Source organism: Chaetomium globosum, genomic scaffold (genome assembly GCF_000143365.1).
Source record: "Chaetomium globosum CBS 148.51 scaffold_7 genomic scaffold, whole genome shotgun sequence".
NCBI lineage: Eukaryota > Fungi > Ascomycota > Sordariomycetes > Sordariales > Chaetomiaceae > Chaetomium > Chaetomium globosum.
The window spans coordinates 3,321,287-3,341,332 of NT_165982.1; the positions used below are offsets into that span (position 1 = coordinate 3,321,287).

The window sequence follows — 20,046 nt, forward strand, 5'->3', positions numbered from 1 at the left end:
TGGATTCCCCAAGCTATGATGAGCTTTTTTGGTGGGGGCATCTACGGCAGCATCCTTATAAAACTCGGTGCACGCAAACTCCCGGAAGCATCATCCTTGGATGCAATGGCAGTGCTGAAGCACCACAGGCACAAAGCACTTGACATGCAGTATTATGTTCATGCACCAGTTCAATGAATTATGCTCGGAGATATTCGGAGCTTTGCCGTGATAGATGTCAAGTTGATATGAACACCACCAGCTTGGTTTTTCGCACCAACACCTTTCAAGCTTTCGCACATGCACATGGATACGCGAGAATGACGCGAATTCGGGATGAACGAAACCACCCGTACTGGCACGTGCAACTGACTGAAGCCGCAACGCTCCCCACGTGACGGCTACAAGCCCCATCAGCGGGGTCCTCAGCCACAGAAAGATTAGTGGCTGGCCAGCCTGCCAAGAGAAACGGCCCAAAAAAAAGTTTGGCTTGCACCCCGAAATTTTCGTTGCGCTGCAACACTGTACCAGCGACCACAAGTTTCATTACCTCTTCTCGAGTTGCAACGTCTCCAGGACCAGGAGTTCTTGGCTGATAGTGCGACTAGACGATATCTGATTTGCAATTGACTGCTCCCTTGCGGTATTGTGCTGCTTACGAAGCCCCGACTAACCGGCGCAAAACAAAACCCAAGATGTCGACGAAGCGCAAAGCTCCGGCCACACTCGCCAAGCCGGTGGTGAGGCAAAGCGCGAAGGCGCCGGTGAGGACCAAAATCGATGAGACTAGAACCGCAGTCTCTACGGGCCTATCCTCAAAAGCAGCCTCGAAAGCGGCTGCAGATGTCGAGATGGAGGTTCCTTCTGGTTCCGACAACGATGAGGAGGGTCTAAGCGAAGACGAGACCAACGAACAGCCCAATTCCACCGCGATCACAAAGACGAGGGGGGCTCGTGATGAAATGGATACAGATGCGGTAATGCAAGACGGGGTCGACAATTCAGACGGCGAGCCGACATCGCCGACCTTTGGTGATCTTGTTCGCGGTAACTCGACGATCGACGTCCCCGCTTCCCTTGCCGCCCAGGCAGCGGCCACTCAGACATCTCGTCAGGCGGTTCAACAGCGGCCTATAGCCCCGCCCAACGCGACCTCTCTCGGCACAGTGCTGACGCAAGCGCTCCGGACCGACGACGCGGACCTCCTCGAATCCTGCCTTCAGACGACCGACGTCAAGATAATAGAAAACACCATCAACCGCCTGGACTCATCCCTCGCCAACACCCTCCTTTCCAAGCTCTCGGCGCGCATGCACCGCCGGCCGGGCCGCGCCTTTGGGCTCATGAGATGGATGCAATGGACGCTGGTCGCGCACGGAGGTGCGCTCGTTACACAACCGGACCTTGTTGCCCGGTTAGGGGAGCTCAGCAAGGTGTTGGAAGAGCGCTCCCGGGGTCTGTCGAGCCTGCTTGCGCTCAAGGGGAAGCTGGATATGTTGGACTCGCAGATGAGGTTCCGGAAGTCGATCAAGTCGACTGGCGCCGCCCGGATTCGCGGTGCAAACGAGGAAGAATTTAGCGAGGAAGAGGAGGAAGACGTGGACGAACCAGGTGTCGTATACGTGGAGGGCCAGGAGACCCTCGGCAAGGCGCTCACCAACGGGGCCATTGGGCGGATTGGCGGGGACGAGGACGATGATTTCCCGGCTGGAGCGACAGTCATCTCAGACTCTGAAGAGGAGGACGATGATGAGTTTGATGATGGGGTAGACGAGGAGCTGGCGGACGCAGAGTCCCTTGACGAAGACGAAGTTGACCATGACGATGTCGAGGAGGATGAGGAGGAAGAGAGCGACCACGAATCGTCAAGGCCACCTTCAAAAGTGCGGCGAGTGTCCGAAAGGATCTCGAAGAGGAAGTGATAGACTGGCTGAGATGTTTTACACTGTATAAACAAGAACATGAAGCAAGCGCTGTAGAATTGGGATCCCAATTTGCATCCCACGCAAGCAATACTGAGCATGAGACTTCTTTTCTGGGATCCATTTCTCCAAGTTGCACTCTCGGTTCTGGTGTAAGGTGTCTCGGCAACGGCCTCTCGTAACCATCGAAAACTAGAGCATTGATCAGCCATTCCTTGACCATGGTCACTTTCAACTCCTTGGACGAGCCAGCAGTTCAACGGCATAGAAGATGAGTGGCGCGGTGACCCTTATCGGCCTTCAAGTCGCGCTCTGGACCCGCATCCCGAGAAGAACCGAGACCCACCCGTTTCCGGCATTGCCTCGGACAACCCAGTTCGCCGATGCTTGTCCCGAGCTCGCCGCCACAAACACCGAACCGCCCACTGCTAATCACCACGAAATTATCTTTTAGGGGATTTCCAAACATCGAACCACCTCAACACAACGAACTAGACCAGTAAAAAAAAAACGCTCCAAAAATGTCGCGCCTCCTCCCCCTCCGCCACGCCCTCCCGCGCACCCTCTCCCGCACCACCACCCCACGAACACCACCCCGAACCCCAACGTCATCACCATCCGCGCGCCTCGCATCCTCCTTCCTCCAAACCGGCCCCTCCCCGCCGCGCCTCCCCGCCGACCAACAAGCCGAGTTCGAGCGCCTGCAACGCGCCGCCGAAGCCGCGCTCTCCTCCCACACCACCATCCCCGCCTCCGCCAGCTCCGCCTCCGCTCCCCCTTCCGACCCGCTCACCACCTCGCGCCACGTCTCCACCCCCTCCGGAGCCCAAACTCAAAACTCAAACACAAACAGAAGCGACTGCGACTGCGGCGGGGACGGGGATAGAAGAGCTGGGCCCGAGCGCGGGCAGTTTCAGCGGCGGGATGCGCAAGGGCGCGCCGCCCGAGTTTGCCGGCGACAAGAACCCGGCGACGGGCGAGGTGGGCGGGCCGAAGAATGAGCCGTTGAGGTGGGGGAGTGGCGGGGATTGGAGTTTTAATGGGAGGGTTACGGATTTTTAGGGTGGGTTGTGCTGCGGGATGGGGTGTCTATGGTCCATGAGTCGAGGGGGCAAGGACGGCTGGAGGGTGGGGAGAGGTGTCAGATAAACGGGGTAGGACGAGCAAAGAACTGGGGAGCGCAGAGAGGGGGAGGATGGTAGGAGGGTCATCTACGGCGATGGGAGAATCTGCTATCTCTCATTTTGGCTTTCGCAGCCATAGCCTTGTTATTGAGACTCTTCTAAGGTCATCTCGCATCACGGACGGCTCCCCTTCTCCAGGCCATATGATATCCCCCAGAGAGCCCGCTACATGAGGGATTGAGGCAATAAGATTATCTGGTTAGTGGCCTGGAGGCCGCGAAGGACACCCTACTACTGTAGGCACGTGGCTATCCCAAAGATAGTACCCCCACAGCTAATCGTGGGTACGATATTCCGCAGACAAGAGGCCATGGTCTTGAAGGACCCCCGCCGTCACCGCTCCTCTGGCGACATCTGTCAAGGCATCCGAGGGCCCTACCACAGTTATGCCGAACAGGTCTCCGACATGCCGCTTGATTTGGTTCACAAGATACACCGACGGGGAGAATTCGCCGGTGAGGAGAATAGCCTGGATAGAACTGTTAGTTGGCCTCAGAAAAGACATTTTCATGCATATCCCTAGGCTATCCGGGTTCCATCATACCTTCACACTTGTCTCTGGATGTTGCTTCCCGACACTCGCCAACTGGTCCGTGATCAACTCAATCACCCGATTCACGGGCGGGTCAAAGCAGGCACGCATAAGCTTGTTCGTTACGGCCATGCAACCGGACTCTCTATCGATGCCAGCATCCGGGTAGTCGACGGAGAGGCCGACTTTGACGGCCCATGTGCTGCCATCGTCGCTAAAGCTGTGCTTGATTCGATTGCTAAAGTCGATTATGCCTTTCGCATAGGTACGCGCAGCAATCACGGAGCCTTCTGGAAGCTTCAACTTCTTCACCCTGTCCTGCAACAGGTTGCTGAAATTTCGTACCACGGCCGTTGATCTGCCGACAATATATGGTCAGTCAAGTCCCCAGCTCGGTCCGCTGAGACCGTTAGTATTACTAGGTAGCCAAGGCGTGTGCACTTACCCACAAAAGTCCCCCGTTGGGGTGGTCAGTTGCTTCAGGTCAAGAGGATTCCCTTTAATAACTTCGTAAGTGGCTACATCTACTGCTCCCGCGCTGGCAACCACAACCAGGAAGGTGTCTGACGGCTGGGGGCCGAGCAGGGTTTTGCAACAGTACAACAGGTCTGCCACCGGCTCAGTAACGAAGAAGATCTTGTCATCATTTTCATCGCGGATGAAGCCGGCTCGGAGGGCTGAAGCACGGAGAGGGGCTCCTCCGAGACCGTCCCAGACGGGCGGGATCGCAAACCACCACCGGATTTGCATCTCTTCCATGTCGAATGAACTGCAAAGGGCGGACCAAATAGCATCGTGGAGTTCGGACAGGTAGTCGGCGACCACATCGATGTTGGACTTTCCGGTTGGAGGACTTGGGATCTGCGTGGCGTCGACATACGTCCGGTCAGGGTTCATCAAGCCCAGTATGAACCACTCCGACTTTTCCTATACGAAAACGTTAACAGCTTGGAGCAGGAAAGGTGCTGTGGGGTGTCTCGATCTCGAATCATGTGTCACTCAGGGACATACTATGCCGGGCTTTGGATAGCCGGAAGGCTTGAGGGCATCCTCTATGTCATACCCCCAACCGACTACTGTCCGAGTAGGCTCAGGGCCGTAGTAGACAACACTTGGAACCTGTGATATGTTAGCTTTGATCTCTAGAAAACAACTACCGCCTTCAAAAATACCGTAGAGTCGGTCTTGGTCCCACTCCGAGTTGGCCACTTGTCAATGATCCCCTCTTCCACAATGGGATTGGTAGCTAACGCAAAAGACACAGCGGTCTGTACTGTCCCAAAGTGTACGCCGACTACCAGGTTTCGAGTTTGCGAGGCCTTAGTGGTTGAGGGAGAACGTGTCGGAGGAATTGTCGGAGGTGGTGGTGGCTTTTTATTATACCCATTAAGATAAACTAGCGGGTCAAGGTGTAGTACTGGTTGGTATGACGCGGGGATGAATGTCTGGTGGGCTTCAGCTTCCTCCGGATCACCCCGTGCTTCGCAAAGGCGGGAGAGCAAAGCCAACGTTTCCCAGCATGAAGGATTTTCCTTTCCAAGAATCTTGCGCTTGCCCCAGAGCGCCCGTTTGCAGCACTTGTCAGCCATTGCAAAGTTGGAGCTATCCATGTGCGCGAGGGCCAAGGCGTGGAGACCGATATAGATTGTAATATCGCCCAACTTCCGTTCCATAGCGATGGGGAGAATGATGGTCTCTGCGTCAGTCCATTTCCTCTGATGCAAGCATGCATAGGCTAGATTAATTCTATCATCAACTAGATCCTGAGGATCATAGTTTGATTCGCTAGCCTCAGAGCGGTTGATCACCTTCCGGTAAAAGTTCTCGGCTTTGAGGTGGTCCCCTTTTTGCCGGCTGTCGACAGCGAGCTCTCGGAGTCGTTTAATCAGAGCCTCGTCGATATCGTCGTCCGAGTCCGAATGGTAGGACGGGTTAACAATAGTGGTTTGTGATGGGGCTCCGCCTTGTTGAGGTTGAGTGATACTCGGTTGGGGGATCCAGCTTTCAATTTTGAAGAGTTGCTCCCTCGTCAAGGGTTCGCCTAGCACGCTGCCTCCCCAAACTGTTGATCTTGGGCCTTCTCTCGTAATGGCGCTTGCATTGGAGTGAAATGTCTCAGCGACACGCACAAACTGTCGAAGATTTGTGGTGATTTGCTTGCCGTCGTCGTCCTGGCTGGACCCGGCCGGCCCGGATTGTGGTTCCGCCCCCTGATGCAAAGCAACTTCGACGCGTCCAATCTGGGATCTCAGTCCGTAGAGCATACTGAAAACGGCATCCTGAGAAGAGTTGTTGTGGATCATGAGACACCTACCAGACGTTTGTTTAGCCGCACAAGCCGTTTGTTTTGTGAAGACAGAATAACCTACACGTTGATCATCTGCAAAGCACTGGTCATGGCGGTATTGTATGATTGAACCCTGTCCTTGCATGTGACAAATTCCTTGGACCGAAGACCAAACCTGATCTGCTTTGTTGGCTTTCTGAGAAAACCTCGGCTGAAAACACGGCTGCTCTTCTCGACCTCGCCCAGGAGCTGGCTCAGCTTTCCGAGCGTGTTGCTGATGTCGCCCAATGTGGCCGTAACCACTGCCCACAGGTTTCCATCAGGGTCAATCTCGGCCAGGACGGGACGCGGGGCCAACGCGGAGGCACTGCTGATAGAGTTCAGGACTCTTCCGAGAGCCTTGATCTCATCGGATAGACCAGCAACATTCTCATCGACCGAGATGGTGTCGTCGATCCACGTGTAAAGAGTGGCAACAATCCTGGTGCATCCAGTCGCAAGCCCTGCAGCGCTGGCCGCGATGGATAGCGGATCCATATCATGTATGATGGTGGCCGACACCGGTTCCGTACAACTTTTAGGATATCACCGGCTCGGCTCAGACTTCCGCACTCTCAGGCTCGCGGCTCCCCTCCCCCGCTTGCTCAGCCTACCTTGAGGCTGCCACGCTGCCCAGTTTATGCATAATTATGTAAGACAGAGCTGACCTGTCATGTGCTAAGCCAATTTTGGCGAGGTGAGATGCTTGGGCGGCTATTCGTACATCATCCAGCCATCCTTCTTCTCCTTCCAGCCGCGTCCCTAAAAAAGGGGCCCAGGACATATTAGTGAATGCCAGTCCTAGCCGAAACGCCAAATACCACAATAAAAGAATCAGCGCTCACGTTACCCACCTCATGTCACAAATTAGAACACTTGAATGACGGTGCTCTGTCTTGGAGCGTTGGAGATCCAACGACCTCTAGTAATCATCAACCTACCTTCAGTCCTTTTCCAGCTGCATTTCAGGAATGTGTATCCTCATTCATGCCGTTGTGGGTGGGGAAGGAAGCACTGTCACGAGTGTGTAGGATGGAACAGCGTGTCCAGGTGTCCTAGTTATGGTGGAATGTTGCGTTATATAAGAGCTACAGTGACCCCTTATAACGCGCAATCGACAGAGCTACCCTAGTTCTGATCCGTAGACGGGATTATGTTGCTATCTCAAGCGGCAATGTTGTAATAGAACCCCCAACATACGCAGAGAATCACTTGTCCCGACTCGAAACAATCCCCCACGGAATGGGGTGGTTGACCTTGCCAGAAACATACACAGTTCCGCCGAAGCTGAGGCAAAGGCAAGGCAAGGAGGGGAGCCATCCGGTCAGGATATATCTCTTTGCCTCAGAGCTGAGCTACACTAAGTAAACCCCGCGCCTTGTTTCCAAGCCTACCCTGACAGCAATCCCACCCAGACCATCAACCATCCCATCTGTCTTCCGACTCAGGCCCTTTACGCCGGCTCACCGCAGGTGTTGGCCGTCTGGCAGACGTTGTTGGAGCCGACGACGCCGCAGCAGAACAGGCCGCCGCAGCACTGGCGGCCGACGGCGGCGCTAGCCCGCTTGTTGCACCCGCCGAGGTTGCCGACGCATTGCCGTTCTTGGAGCTAATAAGACAGAGAACAGACCGTGTTAGTGATTCTGAATGGGACGGCATATGGAGGGTGAGTAGGTGAGATTAGAGGAGGAGGTGGCATGTACCTCAGCTGGGATGGCGCTGGCGGCAGCCAGGGCGGCGAAGGCGAGGGCGAAAAAGCTGGTGAGTTGCATGTTGGCGTTTTGGTGTTGGTGACGAAGGCTTGGTGTGTTGTAATGAATGTGGAAAGTAAGAAGCGGTTTCAAGGCTTCTCGCGGGTCTATTTATCCCTTTTCTGGGAGCACCGTACTAAGTTAGGTAGGTAGGCTGTCTCCGGAGACTTCTCTCCCTCAAAAGACATAGCCTTCTTGGTTACGACCTTGGTTTCCGAAGGATTCAAAATAAGTTGTCATCAAGACTCAATCTGGAGCAAGATCTACGTTGCAGTCCTTTTGGTTGGCTTCGTCGCACTCCCGTCGTTGGTTCCTCGCTTTCGGTGTTGATCATCTCACCCTATAAGGCAGCATCGGATTCTGGCCCGTCCAGGTGCAGGGTCATGAGCGGCAAAAAATGTCTTAACTCTGCTGCTCTGCCAATAAAAAGCTGTAAAGGGGTGAGTGGCTCTGTTGTTCTATCCACGATGCCCCAGCGGGTTAATGCAAGCATAGTGCGTTGTCTGACTCAGATTTGACTACTCGGGCCACTGAGCTTGCACAAGGACTTAGCTTGCATAGGGCGCGACCATCTTGTACGCCGTTCAACTGTGCTAACTTTAGATAGTCATCTAGGTTCTAGTTGATGTAGGCGGGGCGAGTAAACAAGTCAGTGCTGCGAGGGCACTGGGTGGACAGGGCAACGGAAGTGATATGAAAAGGTAGAGATATTTAATAAAATACCTAGGTAGCTATCGGAGTATCCTAGTAATAATACGCGCATTATATCAAGGAGAAGCAACTTAACACAACTGCGCCGTCAACAAACTCATGGGTGATCCGACGAACCCAAGGTCTACCTCGGTCCATCGGTTGTGGGCCTACTGGCGCTCTTGCAGCCGTGTCCCACGACACTCTGGCCACCCTGCTGTCACTCCGAATAGGCAAACACTTGGCTGATCTGGCTACCGTGTGTGTTCCTGCGGAGGTCCTGATTCTCGTTGGGAACTAAGACTCTGACTCTTCCCACCCCGAGTTGAATCCTAGCCTGGGCCGTTTGTTCACCGCTATACCAGCTATTCTTAACGCTCCGTCAACAAGGAGCAACCGGTCGTAATATTATTATTATTCATACTCCGCTATGCCCTAGGGCGTGCCGGACCCTCAGCTATTTAGTGTACAGGAAAACCGTGCCCTCCCGGGCCGGGTGAAAAACCCATACCAACAATCAAGGAGCGATGCGTTTTAGTGAGCCTACATATACAAAGAGAGGAGGCCTCCTGGCCTCCGAACGGGGGCGCTTCAGGCCGCCGCTTCCAGCTCGAGCCTCCTGGCTAAGTTGTACATCGGCAGCTTCCCCGAGTCCATCAGCCAGTCGAGAACTCTCCTCGCGAGCCGTGTAGTCGTGGGATTGATACCGTGTAGAACAGAGTAAAAGTCCCGTCGTGTCCGAATTCCAGTTCTCTCCCATCTTCTAGTCAACGGTGGGGCCAAACACCACACTACCAGGTGTTCGGCAGTCTCTCGTCCCTCGCCACACTCGCAGGCAGGAGTCAGAACCTCTGGGACTCCCCGTGTAAACAAGAAGTCCCGTAAGCCTATTGCTCCCGTCCGGATTTGAATCAGCAGTGAGCTCTTCGCCTTGCTGAGACCGTCGTGCCTCCTTAGGGTTTCGTTCCGGAATAGCGTCTCCTGCTGATGGTCAAAATCGTCCGTCGGCCTGGTGATTGCCCTGCCGTCCCGTTCTTTTAACCACCTCGCTTTCCAAGCCTCTTCTACTACCCTGTTCGTATCAACGGTTCCCCCCGTCCAGCGCATGACCGTGCCCGCGGCTCTCTCCACCGCCGTAGGCCCTTGAGGTTCCAAGGTTCGCGGTCGGCTCCTGTTGCCCCTCCTCGAGCTAAGTCTCTGCTGTGTCTTGCGGCAGGCGGTGAGGACAACGCTCGCCGCCATCTTCTTGCCGCCTCGACCCTCGTCCAGATCGGGTCGTTGGAGTCGGTTTTCGAAATCTGCAAGCCGTTTGTTTAGGTACAAGTCCAATGGTGGTACCCATGTCTCTGTCTCGAGGTTACGGATGGGGGTAGACTTAAAGGCTCCCGCCACAATCCGCAAGCTCTTGTTCTGGGCCTTCCCGAGGGCCTTAGTGATGCCTTTATTTGCCGGCTCGCCTCCCACATCCGTGGGGATCGGTCGTAATATTGTAAGTTTAACTTAGGCTGCCTTCATCAACAAGGCCAAAATGAGAAATGTGTTGAATGGGAATGTTTTGCCAACAAGGAAGCAAGAGAAAACATCAACGATCACATTGATCTTCAATACTCACTTGGGTAAAATAGGATAGTGCTGGAACGGTGGAAAGAGGCGACAGCGTCTTCAGTGATCCGAGGCTCTACGGTCTCCCTCTTGTAGGGTCAAGTGCCCGGTTCATGGCCAGTACTCGGCGCGCGAGATCCAACTGTGCGGCAAGCTGGCCGTGCTCGGCAAAACGGACGGGCTTTACGGATCCTTCACCGACGATGGGGTTGCTGTCAAGTGTGTTGTGGACGCCTCAGCCCTAGTTAGGCTGGATGTCTCGCGTCGCGCGCTACTTGCCCCGGCGCCATATTAACGCGAGCCCACCTCGGGCAAAGGTGTCCATGTTTAATTGAAGAATTCGCCAGTTGATGCCATCGTTTCCTTCGCTAATTTTGAGATATGGGTGATAGATAGGGGATGAGTACGTGGCTTTGCCAGTGATAGCTTGCGTTCGGAGGTTTGAAACCACCGAGCAACCAATCAGGAAATCCCGGACATCATCAACACCGAGAGACATACGCGTCCACGGTCCGACTCATCCAACGACGACACAAAGAGTCACAGCCGTCCACACGCAAGGCTCACAACCAGGGATACGCTTGGCTCGCTCGGACTTTACCACTGACGACGGGGTTCAGGATACGGGGAGAGTTCAACTTCAAAAGGAGCCGCTCCAAACCTCCAACACCTCTCCTTGGCTTCAACATACATGTAAACATAACACCCCCATCATCCATCACCCCACGCCATCAACATGCCAACCCCCATCGCCATCATCGGCGCGGGCCCCGCCGGCCTCACCCTCGCCACGCTCCTCACGCGTCACTCCATCCCCTACACCCTCTTCGAGCGCTCCACGGCCCCGCCCTCCCCGTCCCCCTCCTTCTCCCCATCCCCCTCCTCCTCCCCATCCCACACCGCCGGCGGCAGCCTAGACATCCGCCCCGGGACAGGCCAGCTCGCGCTCCGAGAGGCCGGGCTGTTCGATGAGTTCCGGCGCATGGCGCGCTACGAGGATACAGTGGTGTCGGTGTTTGATCGGGCGGGGAGGCGGGTGTTTCGGATGGGGCAGGGCAGGGATGCGCCGGAGATTGATCGGGGGGAGTTGGCGCGGGTGTTGTTGGGAGGGGTGCCGGGGGAGAATGTTAGGTGGGGTTGTGGGTTGGAGAGGGCGGAGAGGGGGGGGGATGGGAGGGTTGTATTGCGGTTTGGGAATGGGGAGGTGGTGTCCGGGTGGCGGTTGGTTGTTGGTGCAGATGGGGCGTGGAGCCAGGTTAGAAAGCTGGTATGTTGCCTTGGTTGTTTTGTTTTGGTTTATTATGGTTGAGCTTGGATGGAGGGCTGACGCAGTTAGGTCACGGACGCTACGCCAACGTACTCGAAACGGAGCTACCTTGAGGGAAGGATCAACCGCGACAATCCGCTCTGGGGCTAGTCTTGCTCAGAGGGCTGGGGCCGGGATGTCGATGACAGTCGGGGACAAGAAGCTCATCTTGACGCAGCGGCAGGGCGATGGCTCTTACAGAACCTACTTTGGGCTCGAGGTGCCTGAGGACTTCTTCCGTGGGGAGGGGGTAAACCTCGATGATCTGGATTCGACGAGACAGCTCCTAGCGGGACTCTTCATAGGCTGGGCGGACGAATACCAGCACATGATACGCCACTCGACCGACTTCCGTGTCTGGCGGCTTTGCAGCTTTGCTGTAGAGGACATCAAGTGGAAGTCGGTCCCAGACGCAACGCTCATTGGAGACGCCGCCCACCTCTCTGTTCCGAACGGGGAGGGAGTGAATCTTGCCATGGCGGACGCACTGGACCTGGCGAAGAAGATTGCGGAACACGGGCTCGACGGCCTGGACAAGGCCGTGGAGGAGTATGAGGCTGGCATGTTTCCTCGTGGGGCCAAGTCCGTCAGCGAGGGTCTCGGGATGACCAAGTATATGTTCGCCGAGGGTCCGGGCCCTTTCGTGGACCTGATGAAGAGTTATGGTGCCGTGGATGAGTAGGGGCCGTCTAAAGGCAGTTTTATGTACGATATACGGGGTCAGTGACCATAATTGTGCTGTTCTGCTGGTTGTAAGATCACTCGCCGCTTCGTCTATTAATTTAAACGAGGAAATCACGATATCAATTTACGCTTTGAAAGAGCAAGGCACGCAGGGGTTGTGTACAACTAATGAGCTAGGCTTCATTCACGCTTTGTTATTTTGACTCCCTCGTAGCCGCAACCGTGACCTTGCATACGGCCCTCCACGCCTCAAGTATCATGGCAACTGAGTTAAAGCGCCGTACTTCCCCGGATCTTGCGAGGAGTCGTCGTCACCTTGATAACCCGCATATCATGAAGCTTGATGTCGAAAGAGATGCTCTTCCCGGTCCCCTTCTGGCCCGTGTACATCTCCTCCCACGAGTATTCGCTGTCGCTCAGGCCCGGCACATCCTTGAAGCTAACGCCGTAGGTGCCGCCCGAGGTGCCAGCACAAAGCCCAATAACGACGCCGTCGCTGAGAGGGCCGGCCCAGTACGGGTGGATCTTCCCGTTGACCGGGCCCTGCTTGCCCGGCGGGGTGAAGGTGGTGGCGGGCTTGCCCAGGGAGTCCTGGTTGATGGCGATGATGCCCTTGTTGCGAATGATGCCAAGGGTCCAGTCCGAGATCTTGTTGAGGTCGAGACCGAGGACCAGCGGGGATTTCGCGATGGCCCAGAGACCGAAGTGGATGCGCTCCTGATCGGCATTGATCTTGGACGACCCCAGGTACAGCATGTCGAGGTCGTTGAAGCCACCGGGTCCGCTGTAGCCGGAGATGGCGGCGGACGAGCTGCCAATGCGCTCGACGCTGGCCCAGTCACCCCAGTTGTCTGTGCTCATCCTGGTGGGGGTTAGTACAGGAAGTCGAGGGCAAGGCGGTGATGGCGGTGATAAATAGGAGCTTGGTTTGCTTACCTCCACGAGTGGCCGTACTCGGCACCCCATTTCCAAACCTCATCGCGACCCCAGTTGCACAGGTTGAAATGAATCTTGTGCTTGTCCTGGACAGCGAGGATGGCGTCCCGCATGGGGGCATACCAAGTCTTGGTGTTACCATTGGGCCGTCCGCAGGTCTGCGGGGGTGGGTTATCCAGGCAAGGCGTGTAACAGTTGTCGTATTTCCAGAAGTCAACCCCCCAATCGGCCAACTGAGCGACATCCGACGCAGCGTGCTTAGACCCGTCGCTTCCGGGGAAACCAGCACAAGTCTGCTGGCCGGCGCAGCCATAGAGACCAAACTTTAGGCCCATGCCGTGGATCTGGTCGACCACCGGCTTGATGCCGTTGGGCCACTTGCTGGGGTCGGGCACAAGCTTGCCGTTGCCGTCCCGGGACCGAGTTGTCCAGCAGTCATCAATGTTGATGTCTGAGCAGAGCATCTCCGGTTAGCACTTAAATGTATCATGCTAGGGTCACCACATGGACTTGGAATCTAGGCGGATACTCACACTCATACCCTAGGTCCTTGAGACCAAGAGAGATGAATTTGTTTGCCGTGTCGATTGCATACTTTGCAGAAGCAGAATTACATTGGGCAACATTCTAAGATATATTGTGAGCATACAGACTCCAGGCCGGGGGCCAGGTCTCTTACCCAACTGCTCCACCCCATATGAGGCTTTCGGCCGATTCCATTGTCCAGAGCTTCGGCAGCTTGCAGCTGGACCAAGGCAAAGAACAGAGCCTTCAAAGCGGAGTTCATGGTGGGCATGTTTGCGCCAGGGGCAAAGGTTGGTGAAAAGATGCGGGGCGGGATTGATGAGTTGCTCACTGACTTAAATCGTCAAAGAGCGGTTGTTCCTGCTTTAGACTAAATACCCCGCCCTGTGTTCGAATTCCCCGTTAGGTAGTACCCAGACGTTGGCCCGTCTAGGAAATGGCTGTCTCGGAGGCGAGAAACGGTGGATCGTCAACGCTACTGATGACTTTGAGCTTGATGTCGGATGAACCCACAAACGACGATGTTTCCCTGTCGTCGAGTCCGGGTAACGAGCTGCAGGCGGCTGAGGCGCTCCAATCAACAGTGTTGCTCTGGCATTTAAACGGTCCCGGGTGCTGGGAAATGGACTTCCCGAGCTAGTAGTGATTGGCGGACGATTAAATGTCCAGCTGATCGCTGTTCATGCAACGTCATACCCCGCGGCGAGAATGCCGGCAGCAGTTGCACTTGACGCGATCCAATGGGGACGGTGGTGTCTCGGCGACATGATATAGAGCGGATGGTATTAAGCGAGGGTCCCATTGTTGTTGACGGTTTCCGGGGAATCCTAGTTAATTACTAGGTAAGGTACCCGGGCGAGAGACGGCCCAGGTGCCGAATTAATCCAGACCATCCGCTTGCATCCATGCCACATGCACGTGTGTTCAAAGTCAAGTACGTACCTACCTACATACACATGTGACATACACGGAACTGTCAAGTTGCCAGCCGCTGAATCATGTCTTCACTGATCGCCACTGCATTTTGGCTCGTACCTTAAATGCAATATTTACATACCTGTCCATCATGATGATGCCTCATTCCCCATATGATATATCCAACGCGACGCACTCATGCCTGAGAGATCCGGTGCTTTACCCACTTCTCCAACCCTCCCACCGCAATAATCTCCTGCACATTCGGCGGCAGGTCCCCGACCTTCTGGCTCCACGTCTCGCCGCCCTCGCCCTCCGTAACCGTGACCTTACTCCTCCGCACATCCCACTCAAACCGCCACCCCGTGCGCCTCGTCGGCACCTTCTCCCCAAACTCCTCCCTTAGCCGCTTCACCAACCTCGGCACCTCCACCCCCATCAGCGCGTTGTTGATGCTATTCCTGCTGAAGATGTTCCCAAAGCTCCCCGCCACCACAAGCGGGATCCCCTTGGCCAGAATCGCCGTGGCCGCCTGCTCACGCGAGCTGCCGCAGCCGAAATTGAAGCCCGCCACGAGAATATCCCCGGGTTTGGCCAGGGACGCAAAGGAGCGGTCGTAATTCTCCATGACCACCTGCGCCATGGTGTCACGCGTGATGTCGTCCTGGTACGTGTACTTGCCCGGGTAGATGCCGTCGGTGTTGATATTGTCCGAGTCGCAAAACACAATCTCGCCCGACACCTTCTCGGGGAAGCCCGGGAGGATGTCGATGAGGCCCTCCTCGCCGGCCTGGTCCGCGGTCGCATCCGCCATGGCATTTCCAACGGCGCCCGTGGCCGCGGCCGGGCTGCTCTCCAAGCTCTTCTCGGCCGAGGAGATCATGCTCTCGGCCTGGGCAACCAAGCTCTCCAGCGCATCGGCGATGCTCACCGCGCGGTCCGCCTCGAGATCGCCGGTGCCCTCGCCAATGATGACCTTCTCAACGCCCTCGGGCTTTTCGTACCAGCCGGGTCCGGCGATCTCCCCCTTGAGCGCGCTCGCGGCAACGACTTCCGGGCTGGCGAGGTAGGCTTTGGCCTGGGGGCTGCCCATGCGGCCGTTCCAGTTGCGGTTGGAGGCGCTGATGCCGACGTCGCCGGGCTGTAGGAGGCCGCGACCGAGGCCGATGCAGGCATTGCAGGATGCGGGGTTTTCGATGCAGCCGGCGTCGAGCAGGACGCGCCAGTCGCCGGCCTGTTCCGCAATCTCTTGTTCCGGGAGGGAAGCGGCGGAGATGTAGAATTCCACGCCGGGCGCGACCTTGGGAATGGGGCCGCCATTGGCCGCTTCCCGGAAGACGTTGGCGGCCGCAGCAATGTCGGAGGCGCGCGAGTTCGTGCAAGAGACGAGATAGGCCTTGTTGATTTTGATGTTTTGTGCCTCTAGGTCCTTGACTGGCGTGGCCACCTTGACCGAGTTGGGGCCAGCAACAAAAGGTGACAGCGTCGACAAGTTGAGGTATAGAGACTTGGCGTAAGTTGCACCTAGATCCGGCTTCGGGGGGTCCCGGAACAGTTCCTCTATCTTGTCGTGGGTAATTCGAGCCTTGCCGCCAAGATCCGGGTTCAACATGGCCGACACCGTTGCCTTAGCGCGGAGCCAGGATTTCAGTGTAGAGTCGATTGGGAAAATACCAGCCACGGCTCCCCACTCGGTAGTCATGTTGGAAATGGTGAGCCTGTCGTCGATGGGGAGGCTGCTGAGCGTGAGGTCTGAGCCTGTGAATTCGATGGCATGGTTCAACACCTCATCCTGGTTAAATAACGCGCATAGCGCAATAATAACATCCTTCCCTGTGACGCCCCGCGGCAGCACGCCAGTGAATGTGACTTTGGCGATAGGGGGAATCTGCCACCACGTTTGTCCCGTTGCCCAGATACTCGCAGCATCCGTCCGCACGACGGGTGTTCCCAGGGCAGCAACACCTCCATACATGTTGGAGTGTGAGTCAGAGGCCACCGTGAGCGTCCCTGGCCACGCGTAACCCTCCTCGATCATGATCTGGTGGCCGATTCCTCGACCAGCCGGATAAAAATCAACTCCATGTTGCCGAGCGAAGTTTTCGATATTTTTGTACTTTTTAAGATTGCTCTCGCTCGTATTTTGAACATCGTGATCCAAGGTCACGACTACCTGCCGGTTGTTGTGAATCTTCGTAGCGCCGATAGATGTGAACTTGGTTACTACGGGCCAAGAATTGTCGTGAGTCATGCATTGTGCCGGCGAGATGGTAACATAGTCGCCGGCCTTGACCTTCTTGCCCGGCGGAAGTCCAATCGCATACCTCTGCACGATTTTCTCGGTCAAAGTCTGCGGATTCTGGACTCGGGTACCTGGCGCAGCGAATGGTGAGGCTGCTTGAGCCTCTATCTCAGAGTGCAACGCATTCTGTCGCACCGGCGTTGTGGAATACGCCTGACGCCATTGTCGACCTGCGGCAGGCTTCAAGTTCACTGCGAGTCCTCGCCAGCCACGCCTTGTGCTAGCCATTGCTAGGCCTCTACGGGCCTACACCGAGGTCAGCTGAGATGGTCTACAACCGAGAACAGAACCGGTCTATGCCATGCCGACTTCGGACTTACCACGAGGACAGTCATCGCCGATGGAACAAAACGGGCAACCATGGCGAATTGACTATGCCGTATTGGCATAAACAAGACCAGTTGATCGCCGGACTATCCCGAATAACTCGTCTCACGAACTTCGTGAAGACCTGTGATACCGTGTGTAAATTGTCGGGAGTATCTCGGGCGAAAATTCCATGCGTTGAGATGCCGATTTTCGGGCTCGGATGAAAGCGGTCAAAGTTGGCAGAAAGCCCTGGCACTGGAAACGTCATAACCAGAATCCCCACTGTTGCAACACTCCAAGCCCTGTGGTCCCGAATTCTCACGGCAGACAGGTGCGGTCGCTCATCTTACCCCCAAAGGGCTAAAATTTGAGATTTCATTAATAGGTACCCGAGGAAGGCGCAGACTCATCCCTCTTGAATCGCCGCGAATTTGTGAGACTGCCCTCGTTGCTGAGTTCTTGCCTTTTGGCATTTCACTGGATTCTTGCCGAGTTCCTTCTCGCGTTTCGCCCCTTCAACTTAAGTACCCATTTCTCAACAAACCCGGCTGATAATCTGATTGCCGGCATTGGATTTGAAATTCTACCTATCGCAACGCGGTGGAGATGGATGTGCGTGAAGCGTGAATGAACCGGCGTTGACAAAAGGCCAGCCACCGACAAACTCGTTGTCAATGTGTCAATGCATTTTGCCCACGAGCACTTTTTCCTAAAGATGGCTTGATCAGCGGATTTCCAATTGTCCGAGCCAAATCCTCTCGTGCCAGCCGAGCCCGACAAAGTGGAATTTCGGCCTGAATGGCGTCGTTGCCGCGTCGTCATTGGCAAACCGCCATCACACGAGAGCAAAGCCTTGCCAGCGCTTGCGGAATGCCACTTGATCCGCCTGAAGGGTGGGACTCGGGTCACGCTTGTGGTCTTTCCGGGGCCAATGAGCGATTTCATGGCCGCGCTTCACGAGCGAGCCTGATGGATTGGCCCTGGCACCCTGATCGCCCTCTGGAACCGTTACGGCCACACCCGTCCCCCGCTGTCCGTCCTGCGTGGCAGCATGTGAGCGTTGGCCGTGCATCCCTCCATCCTTTTTGCGCCGCTATCCCGAACCGGGCTGCCGACTTCATCCGTCAACAGACAGAAAACATCGACGGTTTCCTCGCCCTTTTTGCTTCAGACACGCCGGGCAGACACAAGCGGCAAGCTTTGGAGGGGCATTCATGGCATCGCTGAGGGGCGTTGTAACCCTCTCGCAGCCCAGACCCGCCCCCGCACTTGTACCTCCCGGATGCTTCCCTCACCCCTCGGCCAACCACCCAACTGCCAACCATGGACGACGGCTACCATGACGACACGGCGGACGCGTATATTACCGCGCCCTCAAAACCCGCCTTCATTATCGTCCCCTTGAACCCTGCCGCCCGCAAGGTCCTCCACCACCCAGAGGAACAGCCACCTCCGCTACCCGCTCGACGACCCCGACGGCCTGTGGCTCAGCTTCTCCGACCCTCAAAAGCAAGAATGCACGCTGGGCAAGGGAGACGCCGACATTCACCTTCCCGACCCGAAGTCTAGCAGCAAGGGCTCGCCGCATATCCAGCCCATCCATGCCTCGTTCCAGGTCGTCGAGGATACCGGCGCCGTCCTGCTCTGGGACCACTCTGACAATGGCACCGTCGAGCCGCTCCCGCACAGCAATTCCTACACCGTCAAGTTCCGCTCCAACGCCAAGTCGGTCCTCGTCGCCCAGGGCATCAACTCGAAGATAGCCTTTGGCAAAGACCAATGGTACCAGTTCGAGATACAATGGCAGTCGGATGGGCTGTATGGGTTTCCCAAGGATGAGCCCTATAGGATGGGGCCGAGTAACGCGCGGGTGAAGAAATACGTCATGGGGCGTGAAGTCGGCGCCGGCTCATACGGCTCCGTGTCGTGGGTGCTGGATGCAACCAGCGGCAAGATCATCGCCGTCAAGAAATTTCACAAGCTCTCGGGGAAGAACCTTGAGTTTGCGACAAGGGAGATGACCAACCTCTTCAAGATCAACAGGGACGACTCGATAAAGCATGTAAGTTCATCTTGGATACTTATTGGACGCTTGTTATTTCTTGACCGTCATCGCCGCTAACTCGCAGCCCCCTGTAGGAACACATCCTCCAAATCCTCGACTGCGCCGGCGGCGGGAAGACCGACGACTGGGGTGAGATCTTCATGCCCCTCATGCAAGGAAACCTCAAAACCTTGGTCGAAAGGTACACCCCCCCGGGCGAACACGCCGCCTTGTCCGACATCGTTCTACGCCAGATGCTCCTCGCGCTACAGTGCATCGCCTCCCACAAGCTCATCCATCGCGACGTAAAACCCGAAAACATCCTGTACGACTATGACGCCACCGGAAACTACCGCTTCTGTCTCGGCGACTTCGGCTTATCCAATGACCCGGAGTTGGCGCGCACCGCCGCTGGTACCGAACCGTTCATGGCCCCTGAGGTGTTTGGCCGGAAGCGCCAGACCACCAAGGTTGACATCTGGTCCCTGTTTGCTACCGTCGTCTGGACCCGCACCCCCCAGTTCCGGCGGGATTGCTCGCAAATGCACGCCCAAGACCTACATGGTTGGTTAGTGGCCATATCTAGGGCAGACGAGTACGCGACCATGCAACGGATGGCAAGCATTGACCCCAAAAGGAGACCATCGGCGACGGAACAGCTGGCCATTCTGGACGGCCAGTTGGACGATCACGCCAGTGTGCGGAGTTTTGGGAGCACGAGTGGGGACGAGATGGGCGCCGACCTGAGTGCCCGGTTTTCCAACGTTTTGAACCTGCGGGACAATGCGCCCGGTCTCACCTATGGCTCCGGCAGTTCGGAGCCCGTCACGTCACCCGAGGTGCCATACTACGAACCCTATGTCAGCGGGCTCTTCGAGGCCCATTTCCCCGGCCAAGCAGGACCGAGCAAGGGTTATATGCCACCGTCGCCGGGTCCGGAGGAGGCCCCGAGGGATTATGGGGTGAGTCCCGTGCCCGTTCCACTTCTCATCCGCGACCCGGCTGCTGACTCGTACTAGGCATGGGTTCGACCTTACGA

The 20,046-nt window shown here is 56.2% G+C and overlaps 9 protein-coding genes across 9 annotated transcripts; 4 read left to right on the plus strand and 5 right to left on the minus strand.

Annotated features, from left to right (window-relative positions):
- Positions 1 to 674: 674 nt before the first annotated feature.
- CHGG_10621 (uncharacterized protein) lies at positions 675 to 1,901 on the plus strand (the record flags this gene model as incomplete). The annotated part of the gene is made up of 1 exon (XM_001228547.1): positions 675 to 1,901. One exon carries the CDS (start codon positions 675 to 677, stop codon positions 1,899 to 1,901), a length of 1,227 nt encoding a protein of 408 aa, XP_001228548.1.
- A 521-nt stretch (positions 1,902 to 2,422) lies between these two features.
- Positions 2,423 to 2,902, plus strand: CHGG_10622 (uncharacterized protein; the record flags this gene model as incomplete). The annotated part of the gene is made up of 1 exon (XM_001228548.1): positions 2,423 to 2,902. One exon carries the CDS (start codon positions 2,423 to 2,425, stop codon positions 2,900 to 2,902), a length of 480 nt encoding a protein of 159 aa, XP_001228549.1.
- A 457-nt stretch (positions 2,903 to 3,359) lies between these two features.
- On the minus strand, positions 3,360 to 6,441 carry CHGG_10623 (uncharacterized protein; the record flags this gene model as incomplete). Its single annotated transcript, XM_001228549.1, has 6 exons — positions 3,360 to 3,554; positions 3,630 to 3,975; positions 4,063 to 4,544; positions 4,629 to 4,736; positions 4,790 to 5,927; positions 5,987 to 6,441. 6 exons carry the CDS (start codon positions 6,439 to 6,441, stop codon positions 3,360 to 3,362), a joined length of 2,724 nt encoding a protein of 907 aa, XP_001228550.1.
- Positions 6,442 to 7,396: 955 nt separating this feature from the next.
- Positions 7,397 to 7,715, minus strand: CHGG_10624 (uncharacterized protein; the record flags this gene model as incomplete). Its single annotated transcript, XM_001228550.1, has 2 exons — positions 7,397 to 7,552; positions 7,647 to 7,715. 2 exons carry the CDS (start codon positions 7,713 to 7,715, stop codon positions 7,397 to 7,399), a joined length of 225 nt encoding a protein of 74 aa, XP_001228551.1.
- A 1,260-nt stretch (positions 7,716 to 8,975) lies between these two features.
- Positions 8,976 to 9,726, minus strand: CHGG_10625 (uncharacterized protein; the record flags this gene model as incomplete). Its single annotated transcript, XM_001228551.1, has 2 exons — positions 8,976 to 9,637; positions 9,723 to 9,726. 2 exons carry the CDS (start codon positions 9,724 to 9,726, stop codon positions 8,976 to 8,978), a joined length of 666 nt encoding a protein of 221 aa, XP_001228552.1.
- A 996-nt stretch (positions 9,727 to 10,722) lies between these two features.
- Positions 10,723 to 11,974, plus strand: CHGG_10626 (uncharacterized protein; the record flags this gene model as incomplete). The annotated part of the gene is made up of 2 exons (XM_001228552.1): positions 10,723 to 11,241; positions 11,297 to 11,974. The coding sequence occupies 2 exons, from the start codon at positions 10,723 to 10,725 to the stop codon at positions 11,972 to 11,974; spliced, it is 1,197 nt and encodes a 398-aa protein (XP_001228553.1).
- A 272-nt stretch (positions 11,975 to 12,246) lies between these two features.
- CHGG_10627 (uncharacterized protein) lies at positions 12,247 to 13,708 on the minus strand (the record flags this gene model as incomplete). Its single annotated transcript, XM_001228553.1, has 4 exons — positions 12,247 to 12,838; positions 12,913 to 13,363; positions 13,446 to 13,539; positions 13,592 to 13,708. The coding sequence occupies 4 exons, from the start codon at positions 13,706 to 13,708 to the stop codon at positions 12,247 to 12,249; spliced, it is 1,254 nt and encodes a 417-aa protein (XP_001228554.1).
- Positions 13,709 to 14,548: 840 nt separating this feature from the next.
- Positions 14,549 to 17,016, minus strand: CHGG_10628 (uncharacterized protein; the record flags this gene model as incomplete). Its single annotated transcript, XM_001228554.1, has 2 exons — positions 14,549 to 16,900; positions 16,975 to 17,016. The coding sequence occupies 2 exons, from the start codon at positions 17,014 to 17,016 to the stop codon at positions 14,549 to 14,551; spliced, it is 2,394 nt and encodes a 797-aa protein (XP_001228555.1).
- A 1,270-nt stretch (positions 17,017 to 18,286) lies between these two features.
- Positions 18,287 to 20,026, plus strand: CHGG_10629 (uncharacterized protein; the record flags this gene model as incomplete). The annotated part of the gene is made up of 3 exons (XM_001228555.1): positions 18,287 to 18,321; positions 18,386 to 19,025; positions 19,103 to 20,026. 3 exons carry the CDS (start codon positions 18,287 to 18,289, stop codon positions 20,024 to 20,026), a joined length of 1,599 nt encoding a protein of 532 aa, XP_001228556.1.
- Between the last annotated feature and the right edge of the window lie 20 nt (positions 20,027 to 20,046).